Below are 25,704 nucleotides of genomic sequence, written 5' to 3'. Positions count from 1 at the left end.
ATAAAACATCTTTAGCTTGCCCTGTGTAAATTTTAGGGCACAGAGTAGTAATTAAAACACTTAACTGACATTAAGCAAAGTCACAATCCAGCACTGACAATAAAATAAATGCTGATGTATTTATTCATTCATTCATGGCATGTGAGGGGGGGTGGGGAGTGAGTCATCGTACACTTGCTGAGCAGAATAGAGAAATAACAGAATGGTATCAGACATTGAATGCTGAAAGTGTGGATTAACCTTTCCAGTTTTGTTCCTTCCTTTTCCTTTCTTCCCCCTTACCCACCTTTTATTTTCCTGTTTCTGGTGGAGGTGAAGGAAAGTGTGACGTTGTGTGCCAGAGTGGCTTTGTATGTAAGAGAAAGCTATATTGATTGCTAAATAAAGTGTTTTTTTTCTAAATCAGGTATTTTATTTTATAGGCAATTAATTTGAATTGGTATTCATTTGATGAATACAACTTAAAATGTGCTTTCTTTTTTTGGGGGGGGATTCTGACCAGCATGCACACGTGACACAAATGTAAATATGTCACAGCACATTAACTTGAGGAGGGAACCTCCAGAATTGATGTCCAGCTGGAGGTAGGTTGACAAAGTACAGGGCCTGAGCATTGCACAAGAATTTTATTTTTGTTTTTATTGTTTCCAACCCAACAAAATATTGGAAAGAAAGCATGGAAAGAGAGTTGAGACTCTATGCATAGTAGGCCAACCGTGCAGAACCAAAACTGAACAGGATCACTTTTAATGTTTAAGGAGAAGCTAGCAGAAGAGAAAAAAGAAGGTTTAAAAATTGGGCTGGACCAGGCTAGAAGCTGCAAAAGGGAAAAATAAATCCAGAATGTTTTTTTTCTCAGTGTGCCTCAATGGGGGAAGCAGCCTGGTGAGAGTAGAGATGGGGGGGGGGGTTGAGAATGCTGTTCACTTCTCTTTCTGACACCCCCACTGCTGATAACATGGGTTGGAAAGAATCCCTTAAGCCAGTGGTTCTCAACCTGTGGGTCGGGACCCCATTTGGGGTCGAATGACCATTTCACGGGGGTCACCAAACAAGGCTGTCCGCCATTTTTCTCCCCTTTTCTTTGGCCACGCCCCTGGCACCCGGTGATGTATAAGTGGTTGGGGGTCACCACAACATAGGGAACTGTATTATGGGGTCGCGGCATTAGAAAGGTTGAGAACCACTGCCTTAAGCCATCCTTCCTTCCTTCCTTCCTTCCTTCCTTCCTTCCTTCCTTCCTTCCTTCCTTCCTCCCCCCCCCTCTCTCTTTCTTTTATTTCAGAGTAGTTTTCTTTTTGAGAAAATTCAGTAATCACAAAATAAAATTCTGCTAAAGTACAGTCAACAGGACCTTGAATTTTTCTAGCTTATCATAAACAAAACAGTGTCCTCGCCATCCCTACCTCTGGAGCTGTGGGATAGTGTTGCACGACTGACTTCCCTCATTTTGTTCACACAGAAAAGAGCTCCTTTTAGCAGACTTAAATGCAGAGAGAAGAGCTTCTTCAATTATTGAGACCCTAAGCAGTTTGTGACTTGATAATCTTTTTGTCACATCTTCTGTCTGAAAGCAAAGTAGGATGAGTCAAGATAGCCTCCCCCCCCCTTAACAAATGTTCATAACTGCCCTGGTATCCCTTTCTTAATACCTTGACCGCAGAGGGGACATTGGTAACTGGCCAGTGTTTCTTTTTGTTCCAGGGAGAATTTGTCTGAATGGTTGACAATATTACTAAAAAACCTGCTTACCGGTCCAAAATGTAAAATGAGTGTTGAGTTATGTTGATTTTAGTACATCAGCCTATATATCCTGGCAGAGGCATAAAAAAAAAAAAAAACGCTTGCTCACAGTATGAATCATGTTGACTTCAATTTGCAAAAAGATAAAATGACCAATGTGTTACAGACTTTCCTTTGCTAGAGCTGCAGAATAATTTTTGTTCAAGCAGAGGTGGTGTTTTTGTACAAGAAATATCTGGTTGATAACGTTAGTGACTTGCTAATATATGTATTTGTCTTTGATTAATTATATTGATTTACCAAAGGAGCTTGTGTTCTTGCTGATGACAATATTAGCTCTGGAGTCCTTGGGGCTTTCTGAGGTTGTTTGTTTACAAACCCCACATTCCCTAGCACTGAAGGTACTACCTAGTCAGGTAATGAAATGTCTTCAAGCAAACAGCCAAGCCCAGAGAACACCAAGGATTCCACAGTCCAACGATGAGCTAAATATATTATCTTCTCTTGGAATATTAGCTTTAGTAATGAAAAAAAAAGTCCTACTCAAGCAATCCTTATTTAAGCAAATAGAAAACTAGTACAAAAAAAAGTTAGGTAGCAAATAGTTAACAATGAAATGGATTTTTGTTTTGCTGTAAAATTTTAACAATATGTTGTGTCTGAAGTGGGACACTCTTGTATTTCGTGGGCTTAAAAGAAAAATCTGGCTAATCTCTCTCTCTCTCTCTCTCTCTCTCTCTCTCTCTCTCTCTCTCTCTCTCTCTCTCTCTCTCTCTCTCTCTCTCTCTCTCTCTCTTTCTTCTTAGCAACAAAAGCAGAGTTGTTGGCATTCCCCAGAAAGTTGGGAAAAAAACTCTGCCATTCTTTATATATTTCACTTGACCTAATTTCTCTTCATCCTGTAGAGAAAGTAAGATTCTTTAATAAAGAACTTTATGTTGGTTGGGCCTCCAGGTCTCCTGGCACTTAGTAAGCAGCCTTCAATTTCACAAATGTAAGAAGAGCTGAGAATTTAAATTACCCCCTCTCCTCAATGTCAAAGGACTGGAGCGTGTGCAGTTTTGTAAGAAAGAGATTTGCTGCAAAGCAGTAGCGGACAAGGAAAAATAATTTATTTCTAGAATTATAAGTCTTTCCTTTCTCAATACTGAGTAAATATATGCAAGGGGATCCTGTTAAAGGCACAGTTTGGCTCTGTCAGATAATGTCACACTGTTATAAATAATTGTTCTTTTATTCTTGGCTTGTAAGTATTAAGCTCAGCGAAATGGCTGTTGAAAAAGGCCCAGTGGTATAAAAGGCAGAAAGCAGCAAGGTAAGGATGAAAATTCCAAAGCATGATGATATTGCAGAAAAAAAATGCAGTCAGACCGGGCCATTTAATTTTGCTGAATTCATTTGAGATATTTCCACCTGGAATTCAGTTCTTGCTTCCTCAGACAGCAATTTTAATATTTTCTGTTGGCTTTGAAAGGAAGAACAACTTTCATCTTGAATGATTGACATCCCCCCCCATTTATATATACTCCTGTCATTCTTAACCATTGCAGTACATTTCTTTTTTAATTGCTAAGAAAACTGGTGATGCCTAGAAGCGAAGGATAGCTATATCTGGGCTTTTATGTAGAAGTGTGATTCATTTTGGTTGCATTCTTCATAAAATGTAGTTGTGCCAGAAGGACTACTGGAAATCTCACACTGGTTGTATGGAATAAGATAGGAATAAGTAAAATGCAAGTCATAGAGGAGAGAGGGGAACCCCAGCTATAAGAGTTTCCTTAGTAATGCTGTTGGATGAACAGTAGATGAAGCTGAGAACAAATGCATCTGTTACTTTCATTGTTCTCAAAAGATGAACATATAGACCAGACCTGGGCATTTTACCCTCCCTGACCCTCCCAGGACATTCAATTAGAAATTAGAAATCAAATGTAAAGAAGTGTACACCATGCAAAACAATACAACTGCATTGCTTTTATTTTGAAGGCAACTGCTATTTAAAACAATATATATATATATGTATGCGTGTCTACGCACCTTCATAATAAGCAAAACCATGTAATTTACTGCTTTTTATAAAGTGAAAAAATTAATATTGAGCAGAATTCAGTTCAGCCTATTGGTTCGGCCCTCCATAACAGTTTCCAGTTTCCCCTGTGGCAGCTTGGGAAAATGAATTGCCCACCCCTGATATAGACTGAGGCCAGTTGATCTCAGGTTATAGGCAGATTGACACAGATGTAATTCACCAAGCCTGAACTGTTTTGGATTAGCATCTTTAAAAAGAACAAGTAGCATAGTACAGTTTCATAAAGTCTGACCAAAACATTTCCATTAGGGCAAGTGGCTACATTGGGTAACCATTGTGATATCCACATGATCTTTAAATTCAGTCCCTGGCATTAATCCAGTTTAGATTTCATTGGCATATGGATCTTTGTGGCAAGTCACAACTTGGCCTCAACTTTTTCAATAAACACTGGATCCAGCAGAAGTTTTGAATGGTATACATCAGTGATGGTGAATCTTTTAGAGATCGAGTGCTCCAAAACTGACCCGCCAGTCAGTTCTGTCCCCCACCCGCAGGGCCACCCACCGCCTCCATGGCCCACCGCAGCACCATGGCGGCCACACTCTTCGCCTGCGCCCTGCAGCATCATCTGTGTGCGATGGGGTGCGAGGGCGGAGTCTTGTCCCCGCTGCCTGGCTGCCATGTCCTTGGCTGTGCTGCTCTGTGCGGGCCGCGCCCAGGGGCGACTCTCCTCCAGGGGAGATGCTGGTGAGGGGGGAGGCGGGGCTGGGGCAACGGTGCGTGTGCCCACAGAGAGGGCTCCGAGTGCTGTCTCTGGCATTTATGCCATAGGTTCACCACCACTGGTATACATGATCCTTCAGATGGAGTATAACACCATCTGTGATCATGTATAAATGTTCAGAACTATCTGTTCTTGCACTTAATAGCAGAGGTATTTCATCTGGATTAAGCTTTATCCTGTTTCTTTTCATTGGTTCCAAAACTACTTCCTAAAATCTTTCATGGGTTTCATGAGTAGTGCAGACTTCCTGCTTCCTGGGATGAAGAGCAAATTATGTTTGGCATTTCATCCTAAATCTCCAGATGGTGATTAATATCTGTAAATGACACAGATGGTACCAGATAACAGGTGAATCCAGTACAGCAATACTTCTATTGCACTAATAAAAAAAGAGGAATGAAAAAGTCTTCTTTTTTCCCCATTTCCATAATGATCTCCATTTTTACGTCTCAAAATGTCCAGAGTATCCTACTTCTATTATCAAAATAGAAAATGTGTTTTTCCTCTACAAAAAAAAATGCTGACTGCTGAATCACTTTCAATTCAGCGCATCATTTTTGTGAAGGTTAACTTTTGCTTTGCATGTGTATATTCTAAAATATATTCAAGGGATTAGAATACATGATGTATGTTTCTGCATCCAGCGGAAAAACTTTATTCTTTGCAATATACTGCCATCCAGTGTTGAGAAAGTAGGTAACTCTTCCACAGAATTAACTTTAGATTTAAGATTTATCAGTTCTGTAAGAGGAGTTAGTGATGGGGTTTTTGATTTACTTTTGTAGAAAGAGAAGGAATGGTGTGATTAATATAATCACAATCACGTTAATATAGGATTCTAAGTAGTATTTGGAGACTAAAAACAGGCTGAAATAGACGCAGAGCAGATTTCAAGTGCATCAAGAAAGGTACAACATAAAAACCTACAGATAGTCGTCAATTTCCAGCTACAGTTGGGATTGCAATTTCTGTCAAACATCATCATAACTTTAGCCAGGCCTGATTTTATGACAGTTTTTACAGCGGTGGTTCAGCAAATCACACAGCCCTTAGGTGAATTCACTTCCCCAATGGATGTTGGGTTTTTTTTTTGTCTGAACTCAGCAAAAAAAGGTCACAAATTGCAATCACGTGACTATATAATGCTACAACCAGTGGTAAATGTGAGCTGGTTGCCCCAATGCTTGAATTGAGACCACTTGATTCTGAGGGTTGTGTGATGGTAAGTCGTAAGTCATTTTTTTCCAGGCAAGTGGGCAAGGGACCATTGTAACTGAACCATTGTTAAACCAAAAAAACAACAACCCCTAGTTGTAAGTTGAGGACCACCTATATGGAGATAACTTTTGCGTAGGCAAAAGTTAGTATAGGAAAGTCATGCTGCTACTCGCCTTTTATTGACCATTAAATACATCACGTGTTATTAAATAGGTGCTGGACCTGCAACTTGTTTTGGGTTTTATGGGTTGGTTCAGTATGGGTACTTAAAGTCAGACCATTTGTAAGTCAGTCTTTTAGGTATCACATCTTTTTTTGCAAATAGCAGTAGCATTATAGACCTCTTTAAGCAGTTTACAAAGTCAGCATATTTTCCCCAACAATCTGGGTCCTCATTTTACCAACCTCAGAAGGGTGGAAGGCTGAGTCAACCTTGAGCTGGTAAGACTCGAACTGCTGGCAGTTGGCAAAATTAGCCTGCAATACTGCATTCTAACCACTGCGCCACCAGGGCTCATACAAATACACCAAGGCAACACAGCGATTGCTTCACTTTTCAGAATTTTATATATCGGCCTGATCTGCTTGAGAAACTAAGCCATGTTGGCTGATTTGGGGGATTTATAAATATGTTAACCATTCTGGCTTAATATTATTATATGTGAATGAGGCCACGGTGTCCTTCTTGTACCAGGGACTTTCTCAGGGTTTTAGTCTGTTACCCCTGCCGTTTTGTTGGCATCCAGTCAACTGCTTTCCCCTATTGACCCTTCTAAGCAACATTCTTCTCTAAAATGATCCTGGCTCTGGGGGGCACAGCAAGGTATATGGAAGCAACTTGAATGCCTTCCAGGTTTTTTACAAATTAAGTCTCTAAAGGTCTGTACACAGTTGCTGAAGCTAGACTGCATTTGCTCTGGCAGTTGCTGTGATTTTCCCCAGAAGGAGCTATTGGCATATGAGCAACTGCATGAATTAATTGGTTTGAGGAAAAATAATTGAGGGGCTGCTTTGACCTCAACACTTACTTTCCCAAAAGCCTTCTTTCTGTGTTCTTGAACAGCCCAAAGAAATAAAGGGAAATGTAGTTTGCCTTTTCTCCGTAGTAGTAAACTGCTGTTTCTCTGTTTCTCCCTCCCTCCCTCCCTCCCTGTAAATTTGTGGCTAATTATATTTCTCTGGATCACATGCCTGATTCAGCTTGTGAGCTTGAAGTGATCTTTGCATATTTTGCAAGCTTCAGGGTTAAGTTTAGAGGTGATGGGCTTCTGGCAGTGTTCCTTGAATATCGGTTTCCATAGTGACAAGAATGAAAATTGGCCCTAGGAAAGATCAAGAGAGCGTTTGCACTGATCCTCCTAGACCCTTGTGATGGAAAGATGCTATTACTGTAGGTGGGAGTCAGCAACTAGTTGGATGTAGTTGCTGGAAAGAGGTTTAAGAGTTTATTACCTCTTGGAGATGCATCTTATTCAGCGTCAGGAAGCAAAACAGAACATTTTAGACTGTAGAGATTGACTGTAGAGATTGACTGTGTCAATTTCTCTTTGTATGGCTAATGGACTAAATGGATTCTGGTACTGAATTTGGGAGAGTATGGAAAGCATCGCACAGAAACAGTAAATTGGTCATCATATAAGCATTGTTGTCATGGTGATAGGCAGGCATACATCCCGCATCTTACTCCTCCATGTTGCTTTGCATTCGTTATTCTGCTTATCTATTTTTTCTCAGGTCCAGTCAATGCTTCTTTTCCACAGTGTGTGGAGTCATATTAATAAGCAATTTTTGTTGATATCTTTCAAGGGAAAAGATGTATTGTCAAACATGCCCTGTAGACATAACTCAAACAGATGCATCATTCAGATCCTCCTCCTTTAAAGGACCATATTTATATGGCTGCTGAAATCTGAATAACATTTCCATGTTATTGGGCTAGTGCATGGGCTGTAATTTCCTCTGTGTGGAGCAAGCTTCATGGATAAAATGATTTATGGAGTGCTTGTTTGCATAAGTATGTATATACACATCCCATGCCTTTTACTTCATTTGGCTTTCAACATCTCTTTACAATTTTTAACATCATGACATCTATTTTTCTTTATTTTAGGTTGATTTTTATACTTTTTATAAAAAAAGTATGTATGTATTTATATATTTATATCTACCAGCTCACATTTCCTTAGGACAGAAGGAATCAAATGACCGAATAGAATAAATAAATGCAACTTTTAACAAGCCTCTTTTGTTAGATGAGAACACATTTTCTCTTGGTTTATCATTTGTATTTCCCTTTTAAATTAAAACTTCAGCCAGTTTCCTTTGGACATCCAATGAAGATTGCTTTTTCAAATCATTCTCTCGGTCTGTCATTTGTAATTCCAGTTTTGGTATTTTCTCTGTCTTGTCAAATAAAATTTGTTCCACATCGGTCATTCCTTCATTAACATCTTGTAGTCTTATCTCTAGAAGCAGACATCATTACTGACAGCATTCATATTGTAGTTTCTAATTTGTGGCTCTGTTCTTCTGAGCTCTCATTTAAAATTTCCAATGTTATCATTTTTGTGTCATTTTGAAGGTCCCAGTATTAAGTGATATCAACAACAGGCATGTATCCCCCCCCCTTCTGTTTAGATTTTTTAGTCCCCTTTTAGTGTCCTGTTTATAAAATCACTACCTTTGTTTCGACTTGGCAATAACCAAAATAGCCAACACAAGTCACTTTCCCAAAAGAAGTTTGTTATTTTTTACAGCTGATTCCAAAAACCTATAATAAAAGACAATATCCCAAATTTATCTGGACACTTAATCAGTTTATCATTTTCTTAGACAAAAATTGTTTAGCCTTTTGTTGTTTATTTAAAATTCTCTTTAAGTTCTTAAAATTATAATTAATTTTTGTTTTGTTCAGAATTGAAGTTAAGCCTATCCAATGAAGACTTTTCAAACTCATGTTTGAAGATCTTTAATAGCTATAAGGTGGTAAATCAGGTAATTCCTAAAAGTGATTAGAAAGTGAGGTTTGTAAACTTAATGTCCTTTAAAGTCTCTACCACAGTTGCAAGTAAAATGGCTGACCCCATCATATCCCAGTGTGCAAGCCCACAGAAAACCACTGTCCTATGGACTTCTCATGAGAAGCAGTTGCCCGGAGTACATATGGGTGATCTCCATTCTTCGCTTATCCGGAGAGGTTCCAAGGTCTATTCATGGTGCCTTGGTTTTTACCGCAATTCTCAGCTCTGCTATAGTAGAGCCATTTTCTATTTACCATATATCCTCAGAAATCTGGACCAGACTAGTGTATATATGGAGATTATAGATACCAGGACCATAGGCTAGAGTGGGAAGTGAAAAAACAACAACCTGGGAACAAGCAGTTGCGAACCTCTCCCAAAAGTGTACATGGCCCTGTCTATGAAATAATCGGGTCAGTCTTGATAAATGTGGCCTTACCTTTCATGCGTAATCTTCTCTTTTTCTACAGCTTCTTAGCTGTCACTAGGAGCCTGCTCTCTAATAAGAGAGCACAGATTCCATTTTTTATGAGCAGAAATCTGAGAAGCATAAAATTACTTCTCCAAATACAGCTGGTCCCCTAACTAATTGCCAATTATATCTTGAGGCTCAAAAGTCAATTAAGGGATAATGGGTTAATCTTTACTTCAACATCACAGTTGTGGCTTGAAAACCTGCAGTTGGTCATAGCATAATGTGAAAACTAGACAGGTGATCAAATGCTGAATGTGGTAATACCGAGTTTCCAATTAATTCAATAAATGAACATCACACCGCGAAGCCTGCATATTTAAAATAATACCTGGCTGAATTTGCTTCCTTACAGGTAAAATGTCCATTACAGGCCGTGGTCAATAATTGTAAGGTGACCAACCATCCTCCTTTAGGGAGGACAGTCCTCCTTTTGTAAGTTCTGTCCTCCCTCAAAAAGTGTCCTCCTACATGTCTTCCTTTTCGATATTTGAAGACTAATCTGCAGGGCTTTTTCTCTCTCTCATAGAATGCTCAGAACGGTGTTCCGGCACCTTTTTTTGATGGGTTTTTTTTTCAACTTTTGCATGAGCTGTGCTACTCCCACTATTGGCTTTCGAAAGCTAATAGGAATTGCTGCTGAGAGCGCCAAAACACCCAGCTGGCAAACTTTGCACATGCAAGTTGTCTGTATTATTGTTGCAATGAATAAAATGTTTCTTTTATTTACGATATTTTTTTCTTCAATTTATTTGTGTCCTCCTTTTCATTGTAAAAAAGTTGGTCACCTTAATAATTGGAGAAAAAAATATTTAGTAACCTAATATGAAATGCACTTCTTTGGGAGCACGTACTGCTTTCTATAATGCACTTTAAAAAAAAAATATGACTATGAGATTTCAACCTGGAAATTATTCCATGTGGGCAAATCTAATATTTCATTTTAATTATGGAGGGTAGTTTGAACACTGAAACCAGGAGGAACTAGATACCCCACCCGCATCCCAGAATTTATATTCTGAAATATTCTGGTCCAGTTTGATGTGGCTAAACTTAGGTTTGGAGCTGAAATGGCATCTCTGAGTCATGCGGATTTAGCAGGGAAGAAATGAATGTTCATTTAAGGAGGCAACAGGGGGAAAAAAGATTCCAGAGTCTGAAGATGTGTACAGTGGCTGTTTTAGGTCTCTAAAGGATCTCCTGGATAATCTAGATTTTTGCAGTTCAGCATTGTCTCTTTTTGTATACTCATGTAAATGCACAGCCATATCCGAACCATCTTTTTGCTTAGTAATGAAGCAATTCTGAATTTAAGGCAATCCTCCCCCAAAGATTATACAGGAAAATACTCATCGGCCTCTGTTACCATATTCTCAATGAATCAGAGACGTTTCTGTCTTTTTAAATTGCTTTTGGGGATAGGGAGACTAGTTTTCCTTTCAAATACATAAATATTTAGGCACGTTCATGCGCAGACATACCCTGACAAAAAAATCTTTCTGAGATGGTAGTTGCTTAATACCTTATTGCTGCTTTAGAAAGCTAAAGAAATATAAGGGTGAGCTTGTAAAAAAAAAGAATTATTTTGTCTACTTAATCTCTTTATGGAGTAACATTCTCAGATGATCCATAAGATAACAGCACTGTTTCATTGGAGTAAATTCCTGCAGAAAAGTCACTGTAACCTAGCAACCACTTCAGACCTGATTTAACTGCTTCCTGGATGTTAGTGCACAACTTTAATTTATACCCAGAGAAATCAAATTCTGATTTTAAGTGAGGATCACTTCTGTAATGGGAGAGGGGAAAGTGTATATGCATATAGATGGGGGGAGGGTGCTGTTCTCCCCCCTATAATTTTATGTCTGAAATGTTGAAAGATAAGCCCACTAATCTTATGTTATTTAATTTTTACTGACAATGATTACAGTTTTCTAAAATGTACAATTGCATATAGCCACTATAAACATCCGTCAGTGATACTTTGGGAAAGGAACTAATTTCACTGTTTCCTGATGTAAAATATCAGCCATAGGTCCAATCATTCCAGGTTATCCTAATAGATAGGAAGTTGTAATTTTATGGGTTTGCAGGCTGGTGAAAATGAAGTTCCGCTCTGAAATTCAGTGAACGCCCTTAAATTTATCTCTGGGTTTCTGTTTACGTCTTCCCAAACTGGCTGTAAGACTAAAATGGGGAAAATTCATTTAAATCATGCTTATGAAATTCTGCCTGAATAAAACATCCAAAAGATAGCATATTTGGTGTTTGAAGACCTTGACATCTTAAAATTCAAAACACAGATATTAGACTACTAATTAAGACTAGCCCAAGCAATAGCTCCTTAAGATTTTCTCTTAATCTTTTAAATTGCCACTCAAATTGCTTTTATTCTATGAAGTAATACTTTTATCAAAGCATGCGTGCATTTTTAAATGAAAAGGAGTTTGCAGAATTGTACATTCTGAGCAGTCAGAATAAAAAGCAGTAGATCAGTGTAGTGTTTTTGAAGTACAGTATGAGAGTATTCAGACAGACAGGTCCTAAAATGCCTTTTTAAGTGAAAAGTCTATTCAACACCTATAGAAAGGATGAAGCTGGTTAGATTATTGCTTTTGCTTTGTAAATCATTTGATGTTTGATTTTTTTTTTTAAAAAATAACCCTTACTTGCTTAATTAGAGGGGGATGCATAACCTCCTGAGTTACAGGAAGGAAAGGAAAATATTTGGTTGTGGGTCTGCCTTATAGCCTTTTTCTTCTAAGCCCACCACTCTCCTAGCTGGTGGTTAGTGTCTCTAGATAGCAACTTGTCAGCAGTGGGATCCATTTTGGAATAGGCTGCTGAAGAAATTGTATCTGGTGCTTTATATCTTTCTAGTGCCAAAATACAATGTTTTAATTTTTTTTTTTAAAAAAGGCAAACTTTTGGGACGCTCTTGGGTTTTTGTTGATTTTAAACATATGCCCTGATATTTCCAGTCAGTCAATCAATCCATTTGCTTTCTCACAAGGCTAGGGTTAATAAGAACAAGAGACCAATTGTGTCCATAATGGGAAACAAAAGGTTTTTATTTGAAAGTGAGATATGCTGGTTTTCAGTTCTTGATTTTTTTTTATTTTTCTAAGTTTTAGTTACAATCATGTTAAAATATTGTCTTATGAACTGTTAAACATGATCAGGTCATAATTCTGGAGGATCCTATTTCTGGCAGCTGTTTGGATTTCAGCTGCAGAAAAACCCGACCTTCCAAGGTTATTAATTTCTTTTCCAGTAATCTGGCAGGCAGCCGCAGTGCTTGCTTGATTTTTTTTTTTAAAAAAGGTGAGATGTTAAGGCTCTCAATACTGGCCTCAGTTGCACTCTCTTCAGCATTCATGATTTCAGGGGATGTCTTTGGCTTGCAAAGATGGATCAGGAAAACTTCGAGAGAAATGAAGCAAGCCTCGGAAATGGAACAGAATGAGATTTTGAAGCTTTTATTCCAGGCATTAGATGGCGGTTTCTTTTCTTTCTTTCTTTCTTTCTTTCTTTCTTTCTTTCTTTCTTTCTTTCTTTCTTTCTTTCTTTCTTTCTTTCTTTCTTTCTTTCTTTCTTTCTTTCTTTCTTTCTTTCTTTCGAATTGAGGCAGCCAGTTGAATATCTAGCCTGGAATACTGTCCTGCATGCATCTCCGTCCCTCCCCTTGTTTCTCTTGGCACTGGTTAAAGCTACATGGTTCATGTGGCCGGACCTTTTCATAGCAAGAGCGCAAGTGAGGGGAAAAAAAAAAACACGAAAGGAACTGCGCTGATTTCTCCACAGCACAAATTCAGCATGAAATGGGCAGTGTGGAAAAGGCTATCTGGGGGACAAAGGGGCATGTCTGTCCCTCTTCATAGGTACGTTCATCCCAAGGGACATGGGGACGAGGAAAGGGGGCAACCAAATGGAACGTGGGGGTCTATCATTTGGTTTAACAAGTGGCTGTTCTTGCATTTCGGAGATGATGCCTGGAAGGTTCCCCCTCCCTCCCCAATTAGCTGCTGGGAACTGCCTTGGAATCCACAGGCCTTGGTTGAAATTGCAGCCATGGAAATAAACGGCCATTTGTAGCAAGAATAAGTGTAGACTGGATGACAAGAGTTGCTTTTAAAAGCATCTTTGGGGCAAAAATCTTTTTCACAGCAAAGGATCTTAGCGATCGAAGCAGCAAGGACATATTTTTTGAGTGTGGCAGCATTTAAAGGTGCATTTTAAGAGAATCAATAGATTTTATTAACTTCATGTGTGCTTTTACTTAGTGTAGTAGCAAGAGCTGTTTTATGTGAACCTCAACTGTAACAGCTGAAGGGAAAAAAAAACGAAATCCATTTTCTTTTCCTCTCTTCAGTTGAAGATTAACCTTTTGATGACTGATTTTTGATGCATTGAAATGTTGGTGCCTATAATCAGACTTAATAATAAAATACAGAGGTAATTAATAAAGTTAGTGTCAGGATTTCATATTGCTTCAAATAATGATTTCAGTCTTTGTTCTTAAACTGCAAAGACATGACAGCATTTGGAAGCCTTCTAGGTGGAATAGTATTTTTATATCTAATTTTATTTTCGTTTATTTCTAGCACCCACATGCATTGATATGTATTATTAAATGCCTTATGCATATGCCCTGTCTGCTTGTATATAGCAGTACACTTTATAAAAGCAAAATTTGTTGGAATCAGGCTACAGAAATACTCTGACTGACATACTGTATACCTCAATGTTTCTGTTGGAGATGAGCTTTTGAAAACCATGATTGTTTTCAGATGTGATGTACCGCATAGAAATAAAGCTGACACCAAGGAAAAGGCCCCTTATGTGGATGAGAAAGAAAACTTGTTTTTAATTGTAGATTCCATTTTACAGGCACTATTCCTTAAAAATATAGGGGCAATGAAAAGTATAATATAAACATAATAATGAAAACCATTATACAGTAACGATTAAAATATTGACCTGCACACAGCAATAAAGTCCATTCAGCGGACTGCTTGAGCACAAAGGGTAAGACTTGACACATCCCAAATGAAACTGGTTGCCTTTGCCAATAGGACTACTGCAGAAAAGGCCCCTAAGAAGCCCGGTTAATGACATTTAAAGAAAGATGGCAAAGAGAGGGTAGCAAATGTAGAGATGTATGCCCAGGTATTACTGCTTTAGATAACCATTTACTTAGACCTTCTCTAAAAATGTGCTGTGGAGTAATGTAGTGATGAGAAATTCATCAACTGTTTTGGTTCCACTGGTTTTATTTTTTAAAAAAAATATTGTTCTACCTTAATTTTTATGTGTCCCTTGCGTAATAGATCTTGTATGCATAAATCTGCAAAGTTTTCTTAGAAAGATTTCTGTTGTAAAACTCCCCTTCTGTCTACTAGCTATTCTATTGTCAGTGACTTTGCTTTTCCAATATTGTGATTTGGTAAAAGTGTTGCTAAATTTGTGCAGTAGAAAGAAACAGTTTGGGTAAATATCAGATCAAATGTGTTGAATTTATTTCTCATAGGTGTAGTTCTTGTCTTTCTGCTGGAGCTGAGCTATCAGTTCTGCAAAAATCATAGGTCTTGGGCTGTAATAAATCTCTGGCTCCTCCAGATTGTTTTGAGGAAATATGTTTTTTAAATATTCTTCCCTCCCTCCCTCAAAAGGAGTTTCCTTTATGTGGATTACCACATTTCTTTCAGAGAAGAAGTAACAGCTCTGCTCCACTATAGATGTGTCAGAATTTTTAGGTTTTTTTTAAATGTTGGAAAGCATTAAACAATTTATTCTTCTTTATCTGAAGAAAAGTAATCCCAGAAAGATTTGTACAAGAAAGCAGTCAAAGAAGATGGCTGTTTTTAATGTTGGAGACATCATAAAATTAGGGCCAGCTTCCTACTAAAAAAATCCTGTTGGTATCTCCTAATCTTTTTGACACATAATACCCAATCATTCATGGCTGGCTGGACATTCATTCACACCTTGGTCTTGCATAATGTCCTCCCTAGTTAGGACAGATCAATGTTTATTTGCTATGTTAACAATGATAATGGCTTTTTTGAAGAAATTTCAATTAAGCCTATATTCAGCTCTGGGAAGGTTGGGGGAGGGAATGGAAGGGTTGGGCAGGGTTGGGCAGGGTTGTTTTTGTAAAATTTCAAAAATTTTCAATTAAAAAAAAATACATGGGAAAATCCCATTGGAGGAAAATTCTACTTAGGGTTACGGTTAGGTCACCATGAACTCCTAGAGCAAAATAGATGTCACCAACAAATTCGGAGTGCTTGGGTATGGTTAGGAGGGCACTGACTTTTCTAGCCTGCCCTATCTATGTTTGCTGGTAAAATACATGGGAAAATCCCATTGGAGGAAAATTCCCCTTAGGGTTAGGGTTAGGTCACCATGAACTCCTAGAGCAAAATGGACGTCACCAACAAATTCGGAGTGCTTGGGTATGGTTAGGAGGGCACTGACTTTTCTAGCCTGCCCTATCTATGTTTCCTGGTAAAATACATGGGAAAATCCCATTGGAGGAAAATTCCACTTAGGGTTAGGGTTAGGTCACGATGAACTCCTAGAGAAAAATGGACGTCACCAACAAATTCAGAATGGTTGGGTATGGTTAAGAGGGCACTGACTTTTCTAGCCTGCCCTATCTATGTTTCCTGACAAAATACATGGGAAAATCCCATTGGAGGAAAATTCCACTTAGGGTTAGGGTTAGGTCATCATGAACTTCTAGAGCAAAATGGACACTGCCAACAAATTCACAGTGCTTGGGTATGGTTAGGAGGGCACTGACTTTTCTAGCCTGCCCTATCTATGTTAACTGGTAAAGTACATGGGAAAATCCCATTGGAGGAAAATTCCACTTAGGGTTAGGGTTAGGTCACCATGAACTCCTAGAGCAAAATGGATGTCACCAACAAATTCGGAGTGCTTGGGTGTGGTTAGGAGGGCACTGACTTTTCTAGCCTGCCCTATCTATGTTTCCTGGTAAAATACATGGGAAAATCCCATTGGAGGAAAATTCCACTTAGGGTTAGGATTAGGTCACCATGAACTCGTAGAGAAAAATGGACATCTCCAACAAATTCGGAGTGCTTGGGTATTGTTATGAGGGCACTTAGTTTTCTAGCCTGCCCTATCTATGTTTCCTGATAAAATACATGGGAAAATCCCATTGGAGGAAAATTCCACTTAGGGTTAGGGTTAGGTCACCATGAACTCCTAGAGAAAAATGGACATCGCCAACAAATTTGGAGTGCTTGGGTATGGTTAGGAGGGAAGTTACTTTTCTAGGCTGCCGTATTCATGTTTCCTGGTAAAATACATGGGAAAATCCCATTGGAGGAAAATTCCACTTAGGGTTAGGGTTTAGGTCACCATGAACTCCTAGAGAAAAATGGATGTCACCAACAAATTCGGAATGCTTGGGTATGGTTAGGAGGGCACTGACTTTTCTAGCCTGCCCTATCTATGTTTCCTGGTAAAATACATGGGAAAATCCCATTGGAGGAAAATTCTACTTAGGGTTAGGGTTAGGTCATCATGAACTCCTAGAGCAAAATGAATGTCACCAACAAATTCGGAATGCTTGGGTATGGTTAGGAGGGCACTGACTTTTCTAGCCTGCCCTATCTATGTTTCCTGGTAAAATACATGGGAAAATCCCATTGGAGGAAAATTCCACTTAGGGTTAGGGTTAGGTTACCATGAACTCCTAACCATACCCAAGCACTCCGAATTTGTTGGTGATGTCCATTTTTCTCTAGGAGTTCATGGTGACCTAACCCTAACCCTAAGTAGAATTTTCCTCCAATGGGATTTTCCCATGTATTTTAGAGCAAAATGGACATCACCAACATGTTCGGAATGCTTGGGTATGGTTAGGAGGGCACTGACTTTTCTAGCCTGCCTTATCTATGTTTCCTGGTAAAATACATGGGAAAATCCCATTGGAGGAAAATTCTACTTAGGGTTAGGGTTAGGTCACCATGAACTCCTAGAGCAAAATGGACGTCACCAACAAATTCGGAATGCTTGGGTATGGTTACCACTGACTTTTCTGGCTTCCGGTGGATAGCGTCGATGATGGCGGCTACTTTGTAACCGTCCTCCTGGGTGAGCGTGAGAACCGCGGAGTACGGCAGACACCAGCTGTCCCGCGGCTCGAAATCTCCCTCCCGGGTGAAGGGAGGGGGAAGAGAACCACCCAAATAGAGGTAGAGCCTCTTAAACCCCGCAGGAACTTTTCTTTGGGGGGTGGAAAGAGAGCTCCCTCGGAGTTCGGGCTGCCTCCGCCTCCCAGCTGTCTTTGTTCCTTCGGGAACAAAGCGAAACGCCGCTACCATCTCCGCGCTTAAAGGGACCGGGTGAGTGATTTTTAAAAGCGGACAGAGCTGGATAAAGGAATGGACTTATTGGATTTTATTTGCTTTTTAGTTTAGGTCGATCTTTTTTTCTTTGTTCTTTGCTTGTGTGGAGAGTGAAAGTAAAATGGCGATTTGAAAGTTTTTTTTTTTTCCGGAAGAAGGTCTCTCTCTGTCTCTGTCTCTATCTCTCTCTCTCTCTCTCTCTCTCTCTCTCTCTCTCTCTGTGTGTGTGTGTCTGTTTCTCTCTCTCACACACATGCATTGCATTTTGGGTTCCTGGCAACTGGTCCACATTTATAGCCGTTTGTGGCAACCCACAGCCACATGACTGCGCTTTAAGATTTTTTTTTTTTAATGCTGGAAACCGCCATTGTGAACAATGGATTTGCTTAATGATCGTGACTTTCGCTTAACAACTGTTGCAAAAAAGATTGTAAAATTGGGCATGATCACATGATGATCCTGCTTAACCACCATCTTGATTAACGATCATAATTCTGAGCTTAATTGTGGTTGTAAATCGAGGGTTACCGGTGGTACACAAATCCCCACATTTCTGCATGTCACAAATGTGTAAAGGCTAGGGGAGATTTTGCCTGATACTTTGTAGGAGAAATCAATAAATTTAAATGATCTTCCGAAATACTTTATTCAATCATGTCTCTGGTAAATTATATATATATAATAGATAGAAATAGATGATAGATAGATAGATAGATAGATGGATGGATGGATGGATGGATGGATGGATGGATAGATAGATAGATAGATAGATAGATAGATAGATAGATAGATAGGCAGGCAGGCAGGCAGGCAGGCAGGCAGGCATCTGGAAATGTTTTACTATTTAATCTTCAAAGATGATTAAGTATCTAGATAGAGAAGATTGCCTTAAATATTGAGGGATTGTGGAACTGTTTCTATGAACCTAGTACCCAAAACCCCCACCGATTAGGAATTTTTAGTTGTTATTTGAACTTTCTTGAACTGTATTGGCGATTTAAGAAGTTTGATCTAGCAAGATGCATGTTCTTGGATTTATACCAGAGTATAGAATGTTTCCAATCTATTAAGCCAAAACCAAAACAACCAGCCCACATTATAATAGTTGTTTCTTTGATATAAAATACATTTTGAAGCAAGTTGGATTTAAATGCTCTATTTTTTATATAGGTTTGGCTTACCGTTGTTAACTGACCTAGTCTTTCTGTATTTCTCTTTCTCTCTCCCCCCACCTCCTTTTGGAATAGCTTTCACTCCCCGAGGAACAGAATGAAGTAACAAGAAATGGCTGTGAGTCCAAGGAACTTGTCTACCTGGTACAAATCTCTTGTCAGGTAAATAATATTACCCCTCTTCTCTTGATTTTATGAAAAGTCATGAGCTGAATGATAGTTGGCTGATTTTTTTTCTCCCACGGTTCCCACTGTTTATAACACCTGAAGTTAATATTGGGTTTCAGGAAACACCCGAGTAACTATTAAATTGGATCCACTTGCCCTGGAATCACTCACTTATTTTTGTTGGACCTGCATACAACGAGAAATTCAATTACGCTGAGGAGTATCCATAAAGTGATGATTCAGACTTTACTCAGAATGTTTCTGCAACCTATGCTAACCTATTAATCATTTGCTCTATACGTGTTGAATATGTGATCACCATTTATGACTTTCCCAATTGGCTTCCTTCAAGCAAAGTCAATGGGGAAAGCCGGATTCACTTAACACCCACTTAACAACTGTGACAAAAAAATATAAAATTGGGTGCAATTCACTTAACAATCACCTTGTTTAACAACAGAAATCCTGGACCCAAACTGTGGCCATGTTGAGGAATAACTGAAGTTAGGCAGTCCTAGAGGAGATCAACCCTGATTGCTCTTTAGAAGGCCGGATCCTGAAGTTGAAACTCAAATACTTTGGCCACCTAATGAGAAGGAAGGACTCCCTGGAGAAAAGCCTAATGCTGGGAAAGATGGAGGGCAATAGAAGAAGGGGACAACAGAGAATGAGGTGGCTGGATGGAGTCAATGAAGCAGTAGGTGTGAGCTTAAATGGACTCCAGAAGATGGTAGAGGATAGGAAGGCCTGGAGGAATGTTGTCCATGGGGTCGCTATGGCTCAGACACGACTTTGCAACTAACAACAATAAAGGCATGGCTCCCATATTCAGAAAGGATAACAAAGCCATTACTTGAGAGGGGGAGAGTAGGTGGGTTTTATGAATTCACATATGAGGAAACCTCAAAGGACATTAATTGGAACCTTGAAAAAATGTGTGTTTTTCACAGATCATTCTGGAAGCAGAAAACAGCTTTAGAGGTTTAGGATTTAATCCTTGTACTGCAGAGCAGAGAATTTGAGTATTTGTGCTAGGTTATAACGGACTTTGTGGCTTTCAGCTGCAGTATTCTGCATATCCCTGAGCTCAGGCACTGAAATATACCTAGTGCAGGGGTTCTCAACCTTGGCAACTTTAAGTCTTGTGGACTTCAACTCCCAGAATTCCTATTCTGGGAGTTGAAGTCCACAAGTCTTAAAGTTGCCAAGGTTGAGAACCCCTGACCTAGTGGTTAATCATAACAGGCCTTCTGAGCTGTATTTCCAATTACAGAATATTCTTTCACCTTCTTTTTCATCTGCCAGGGTTTTTTTTTTTTTAAAAAAAGTCCATCTCATCCTCTTAACACTTTTATTGCTATGAAATTTTCTCTTTTTTTTTTAAACCTTCTGGAGAGAACTGTTTTAAGCTCTGCTGATTTTAACAGAAAGACTGTTTTAACAGTTTTAACTGATTAATTGCAGTATTCACCTATCTTAACTTTTATTTATGTTCTTGTTATGTACAGTCCTGGCAGTTATCAGTAACCAATATACATAATATGCAGTATTGACCACTGGAATACTGCATCCAGTTTTGGTTACCACATTACAAAAAAATAAAAATAAAAAATAAGGCTCTAGAAAAAGTACAGAAAAGAGCAGTTGAGATGATTAAAGACCTGGAGGCTAAAACATATGAAGAACTGATGTACGGTATGGCTAGTCTAGAAAAAAGAAGGACTAGGGGTGACATGATAACAATATTCCAATGTTTGAGAGGCTGCAAAAAAGAAGAGGGGGTCAACTTATTCTCCAAAGCACCAGAGGGCAGGACAAGAAACAATGGATGGAAACTAATCAAAGAGAGAAGCAACCTGGAATTAAGGAGAAAGGTTGTAACAGTGAGAACAATTAACCAGTGGAATGACTTACCATCAGAAATCGTGGGCGCTCCATCACTGGAGGTTTTTAATAAGAGACTGGACGGTCACTTGTCCGAAATGATATAAGGTCTCCTACTTGAGCAGGGATTTGGACGAAGACCTCCAAAGTCCCTTTTAGTTCTATTCTGATTGACTGATTGACTTCACTTGTGGCAAACTTAAAAATATTGTCTGTCCCCAGGAGTACCTTTCCAGGCACACCTCCTCTTTTAGGAGAGAAAATCTGTGTGTATTCAGTGCCCCTTTGCTAGGACTGATAGGTTGTCTGGTCTGGAACAAATGTTGTTCCTAATGGAGACAAAAGTTGACATTTCCCAGTCAAAGTCTGTGCTACTTTCGAAAGAGTAATCTACATGAGGGCAAAGGAGGCCATGGCATTCACAAAAAGGAATTCAGCATGGCTATTGGACATAAACAAAAGTCTTGGGTTTGTTACCGTTATTTATAAAATCTGAAAAACCAAATGTGCTAGTGGAAGATGGTCATTGGTTAAATTGGATCCAGAAATTAGCTTATTAGATTGGCGTATATCCATATACTTTTCAAAGGCCTCGGCTGCTTAGAAGCAATTTGCTGCGAATAAGAGGAGCATTGTAGAAAGCAAAAGAAATGAGCCCTTCTAGCAATAGCCTGTTTAAAACTTCTGGACTGGAAAATTTGTTTCTTTCCCTTCACTGAGTAGCTGAATGCACTTCAATTTATCAACTCCGTCTGTAGCAGATAAGTAGACTTAAAAAAAAAATAATCACAGCTTTCATACCCTCTACTTTTAACAGGGCCTACTTGAAATTCTCTTACTTTTAGCCTCACTAAATATCTGCGATTCAGAAACATCTTTCTTTTGGTGGGTGACGGGAGAGTTCATAATGAGTTTTTTTCTCTCTCTCTCTCTCTCTTTTCTTTCTTCATGTTAGCATGCTATTTTTAAGTTATCGGTTGCTTGAAACAAATGAGGAGGACTTTTGACTAGCCCAGTGGTTCTCAACCTGTGGGTCGGGACCCCATTTGGGGTCGAACGACCATTTCACAGGGGTCGCCAAACAAGGCTGTCCGCCATTTTTTCCCCCTTTTCTTTGGCCACGCCCCTGGCACCCGCTGATGTATAAGTGGTTGGGGATCACCACAAAATGGGGAACTGTATTATGGGGTCGTGGCATTAGAAAGGTTGAGAACCACTGGACTAGCAAGACAACATTGTGTTCCCACTCAACCACCTTAGACTGGGTATCACTAAGAAATTCTATTCCTTTTCTTGGTTTCCCCATATATCTTTCTGTCAAAATAACCATATGGATAAACTGTTGAAAAGTGTTTTGATCTCTTCCTCCTCCTCCTCCTCCTCCTCCTCCTCCTCCTCCTCCTCCTCCTCCTCCTCCTCCTCTTCCTCCTCCTCCTCCTCCTCCTCCTCCTCCTCCTCCTCTCTCACCTAACTTCCTCTCCCCACCACAAATGATCATAATATTCAAGCTTTGCATTGGGGGATTACATTTGATTGAAAAGTGGTACAGTATGAAAGTCTATATTGAAAACTGGGGAGGGTATAGGGTGAGTATAGGAATTAAATAGCTAAGAGATAAATTCTGGATTAATTTATTAGAAAGCCAATTTTGGCATATTGGTTATTTCTCCTATTGTTATTTCTCCGTTTTCTCACAGATGAATCCACGGTGTATGAAAATAGACAAAACTAGCACGTTTCTTGTGTATCTCATGTATTTTATATCTTCTTTGCAGCGGCTGCAAATTTCTGTTTCTTAGTTGAGGTAAACTTCAGGTCAGACCTGCTTGCTAGATTTATTTTTCTTGTTTTTAGCACACTGAACAATGTTTTAGCGTTGGAAATTGCAGCCATTTTTGTCCCAGCTTGGTTTTTCTCTCCCTTTAAGCCTGAAAAGATGTCAAGGCAGTTTTGTTGAGAGACTGGACAAAAGGCTGGCCATTACAGTCTCCGTGAGTGATGTACCTTGGCAGTTCTTTCTGTTTATTATGGAGCAAGGTACTGTTTAACTGTAAATCGTAGAGAAAGGTTATACTTAACTGAATAGCCCCCCGAAACATAATAAGTGTGAAAGTAAAGGCAAAGTTTTCCTTCTTTGACTCCTAGTAACTGCATGGACGTGTCCATGTTGTTGCTTTTGGGTCAAGACAGAAGTGGTTCACTATTGCTTTCTTCTTGGTAGTACCTGTAAATGAACTCAAAATCAGTTTCCACTTTTTAACCTTCTCTTCCATCAGTGTGATATTAGATGTAAATAAGCCATAGTCCCCAAGACAGTTGTTTTGTATGAAGCTTCTTCCTTTCAAGTCTTTAAAGGAGCCCCATCTTCATAAGTTGTTCCTTCAATGTTCATGAGGAGCTAACTTGCTGTGTTTGAAAAAAATGCATGCACTTTATGGATGTTGTTAGATTTGTAACTGTCAAGCTGGGAAAGACCAGGGTCCACACATGAAGGTCTAATTCAGTGGTTCTCAACCTTTCTAATGCTGCGACCCCCTAATACAATTCCCCATTTGTGGTGACCCCCAACCACTTATACATCACCGGGTGCCAGGGGCGTGGCCAAACAAAAGGGGGAAAAAGTGGCGGACAGCCTTGTTTGGCGACCCCCGTGAAATGGTCGTTCGACCCCAAATGGGGTCCCGACCCACAGGTTGAGAACCACTGGTCTAATTAAACTGATTTATTGCTAGTCATGCTTATGCACAGGAATCTTCTCAACTAATGGTTAGCGGCTGCTTCGATTTAGATGCAGGTCAGTGGAATTCAAAGGAGGTTGGACTTCATTAGTGGCTACGTAGGGATTCTAGGCTAATCCCTATTTTAACTCTGCTCCCAGGTTCTGCTACTCCTACAGTAACCAACTATTTCTACCTAAAGACTTCATACTATGTGATATTAGGTCACATTTTCACCAACAGGTGCTTTTTGAATGCATTTGAGCCTTGATTGCCAGAATTGCAAATTTAACATGGTCTTTTGTTTGACAATTCTCAGCTTAAGTTATCTGGAGCAGAGGTCACCAACCTTTAGGGCACCAGGGTCCGGTTCCGTGGAGAAAGATTTTTCCAGGACCGAAGAGTGCATGGTTTTGTGTGCTGCCTGCATCCCACAGATGGGGCTTTGCTTGTTTGTGCAGACCAGTTGCTGGCATGCCGCAGCCCAGTTGCGGTTCATGGACCGGGGTTTGAGGAGCCCTGATCTGGAGAATACCACCCTAGGAGAGGCTATATTTAAATTACGGAAATGCTAAGAAGTGTCAGTGAAGATAGTTCTCAGCTAAAGATTTTAATGCATCATGCACGGTAACATGGGAGATGGTGATCAATTTTTTTTTTTTACTTTTTTTAGCACTAAACAGAAGATCTTCACTGGTAGGTAGGAAAAGAGTCTATCTCAGATTTTTCCAAAGAAGTTTTCATAGCTATTGTTATTAAAACTTTTCACCCTTAGAAAGTCATCCCAGTACGATTGCTTATAAAGAACAGCAAAGCTTTGCTGGTTAATACTATCGGGAGTATTCTCAATGCAGCATACCTATTAGTCAGAACTGTTCTATTAATATATCTTTTTCGATGACCTTGAGTAACCTGCTTACCACTCTGAAACAGTCATGCTCTTAGTAAAATAAATTTATCGGCACTGAAAAATGCTAAATAATTTCAGGATACATAGATGAGAGATGCTATTAAACCAGTAAGTAACACACTTAACTGGAGAGGCTGTCATCAAGAAGGGAGAAAACCGTTCATTATATTGGTAGATGATTCACAGCCCCATCTTCAAAGAAATATAAATCCATTTCTTTGGCAGTTTTCATTGTTTGGCTGTTAAGTATTTCAAATATAGTGCCGCTAAAAAAATGCTGCATGCTACGGATTTATATTTGGGTGTTGCACTCAATATTCTTACATCAGAATTGCCAGCACTTATCTCAGTTTCCTTCCCTTTCCCTCTCTCCCTGACCTATTGTACTTACATGTTTTACCTGGAATGTGTCTGATAGCAAATTGTTTAAATTAGAAGTTGTAAAGAGAGACTGGAATGTAATAAAGTGTTGAAAGCAGCAAATCTCTTGTCAAATAGCCAGAGACTTAAGCTGTATATTGTTCATCCTGCCATTCAGAAGGAGATTTCATGAAGAGAAATAGTCCAGCGCTACAATTTTGAATGCTAGAAACCCTTTATTATTCTTTGGTTACCTGGTTATGTGCTCTTTTTCTTTTTCACACTTCTTAATCATAATTTCCCTCGGCAAACATATTATTTAGATGCTTACCCACAGTAATAATAATGATGATGATGATGATGAAGTTGGAAGGGACCTTGGAGGTCATCGAGTCCAACCCCCTGCTCAGGCAGAAACCCTACACCATTTCGGACAAATGGCTGTCCAGTCTCTTCTTAAAAACTTCCAGTGTTGGCGCATTCACTGCTTCTGGAGGCAGGTTGTTCTACCGGTTAATTGTTCTAACTGTCAGGAAGTTCCTCCTTAGTTCTAGGTTGCTTCTCTCCTTGATTAGTTTCCATCCGTTGCTTCTTGTCCTGCCCTTAGGCGCTTTGGAGAATAGCTTGACTCCCTCTTCTTTGTGGCAGCCCCTGAGATATTGGAGCATTGCTATCATGTCCCCCCTCGTCCTTCTCTTCGTTAAACTAGACATACCCAATTCCAGCAACCGTTCTTTGAATGTGTTTCTAAAGGATTGGCTTAAAAAATTAACACGAGGAAAAAAAGCATCCATATTCGGGTGTAGGATAAATGCATTAGTAAAATACATCTACCTAAGA

The 25,704-nt window shown here is 39.4% G+C and overlaps 1 protein-coding gene across 2 annotated transcripts in view; it reads left to right on the top strand.

Moving 5' to 3' along the window:
* The window catches only part of ARHGAP32 (Rho GTPase activating protein 32), a 157,443-nt gene that overhangs the window by 73,024 nt on the left and 58,715 nt on the right, over positions 1-25,704 (top strand). For both annotated transcript variants that reach the window (XM_039334513.1, XM_039334515.1), the window contains one exon: positions 18,901-18,987. In XM_039334513.1, the coding sequence (XP_039190447.1) occupies positions 18,901-18,987 (87 nt within the window). The remainder of the gene's footprint in view (positions 1-18,900; positions 18,988-25,704) is intronic.

This window comes from Crotalus tigris, unplaced genomic scaffold (assembly GCF_016545835.1).
Source record: "Crotalus tigris isolate CLP2741 ecotype Arizona unplaced genomic scaffold, ASM1654583v1 scf7180000017631.5181431, whole genome shotgun sequence".
NCBI classification, from domain to species: domain Eukaryota; kingdom Metazoa; phylum Chordata; class Lepidosauria; order Squamata; family Viperidae; genus Crotalus; species Crotalus tigris.
This window is presented reverse-complemented; position numbering and strand designations above follow the sequence as displayed.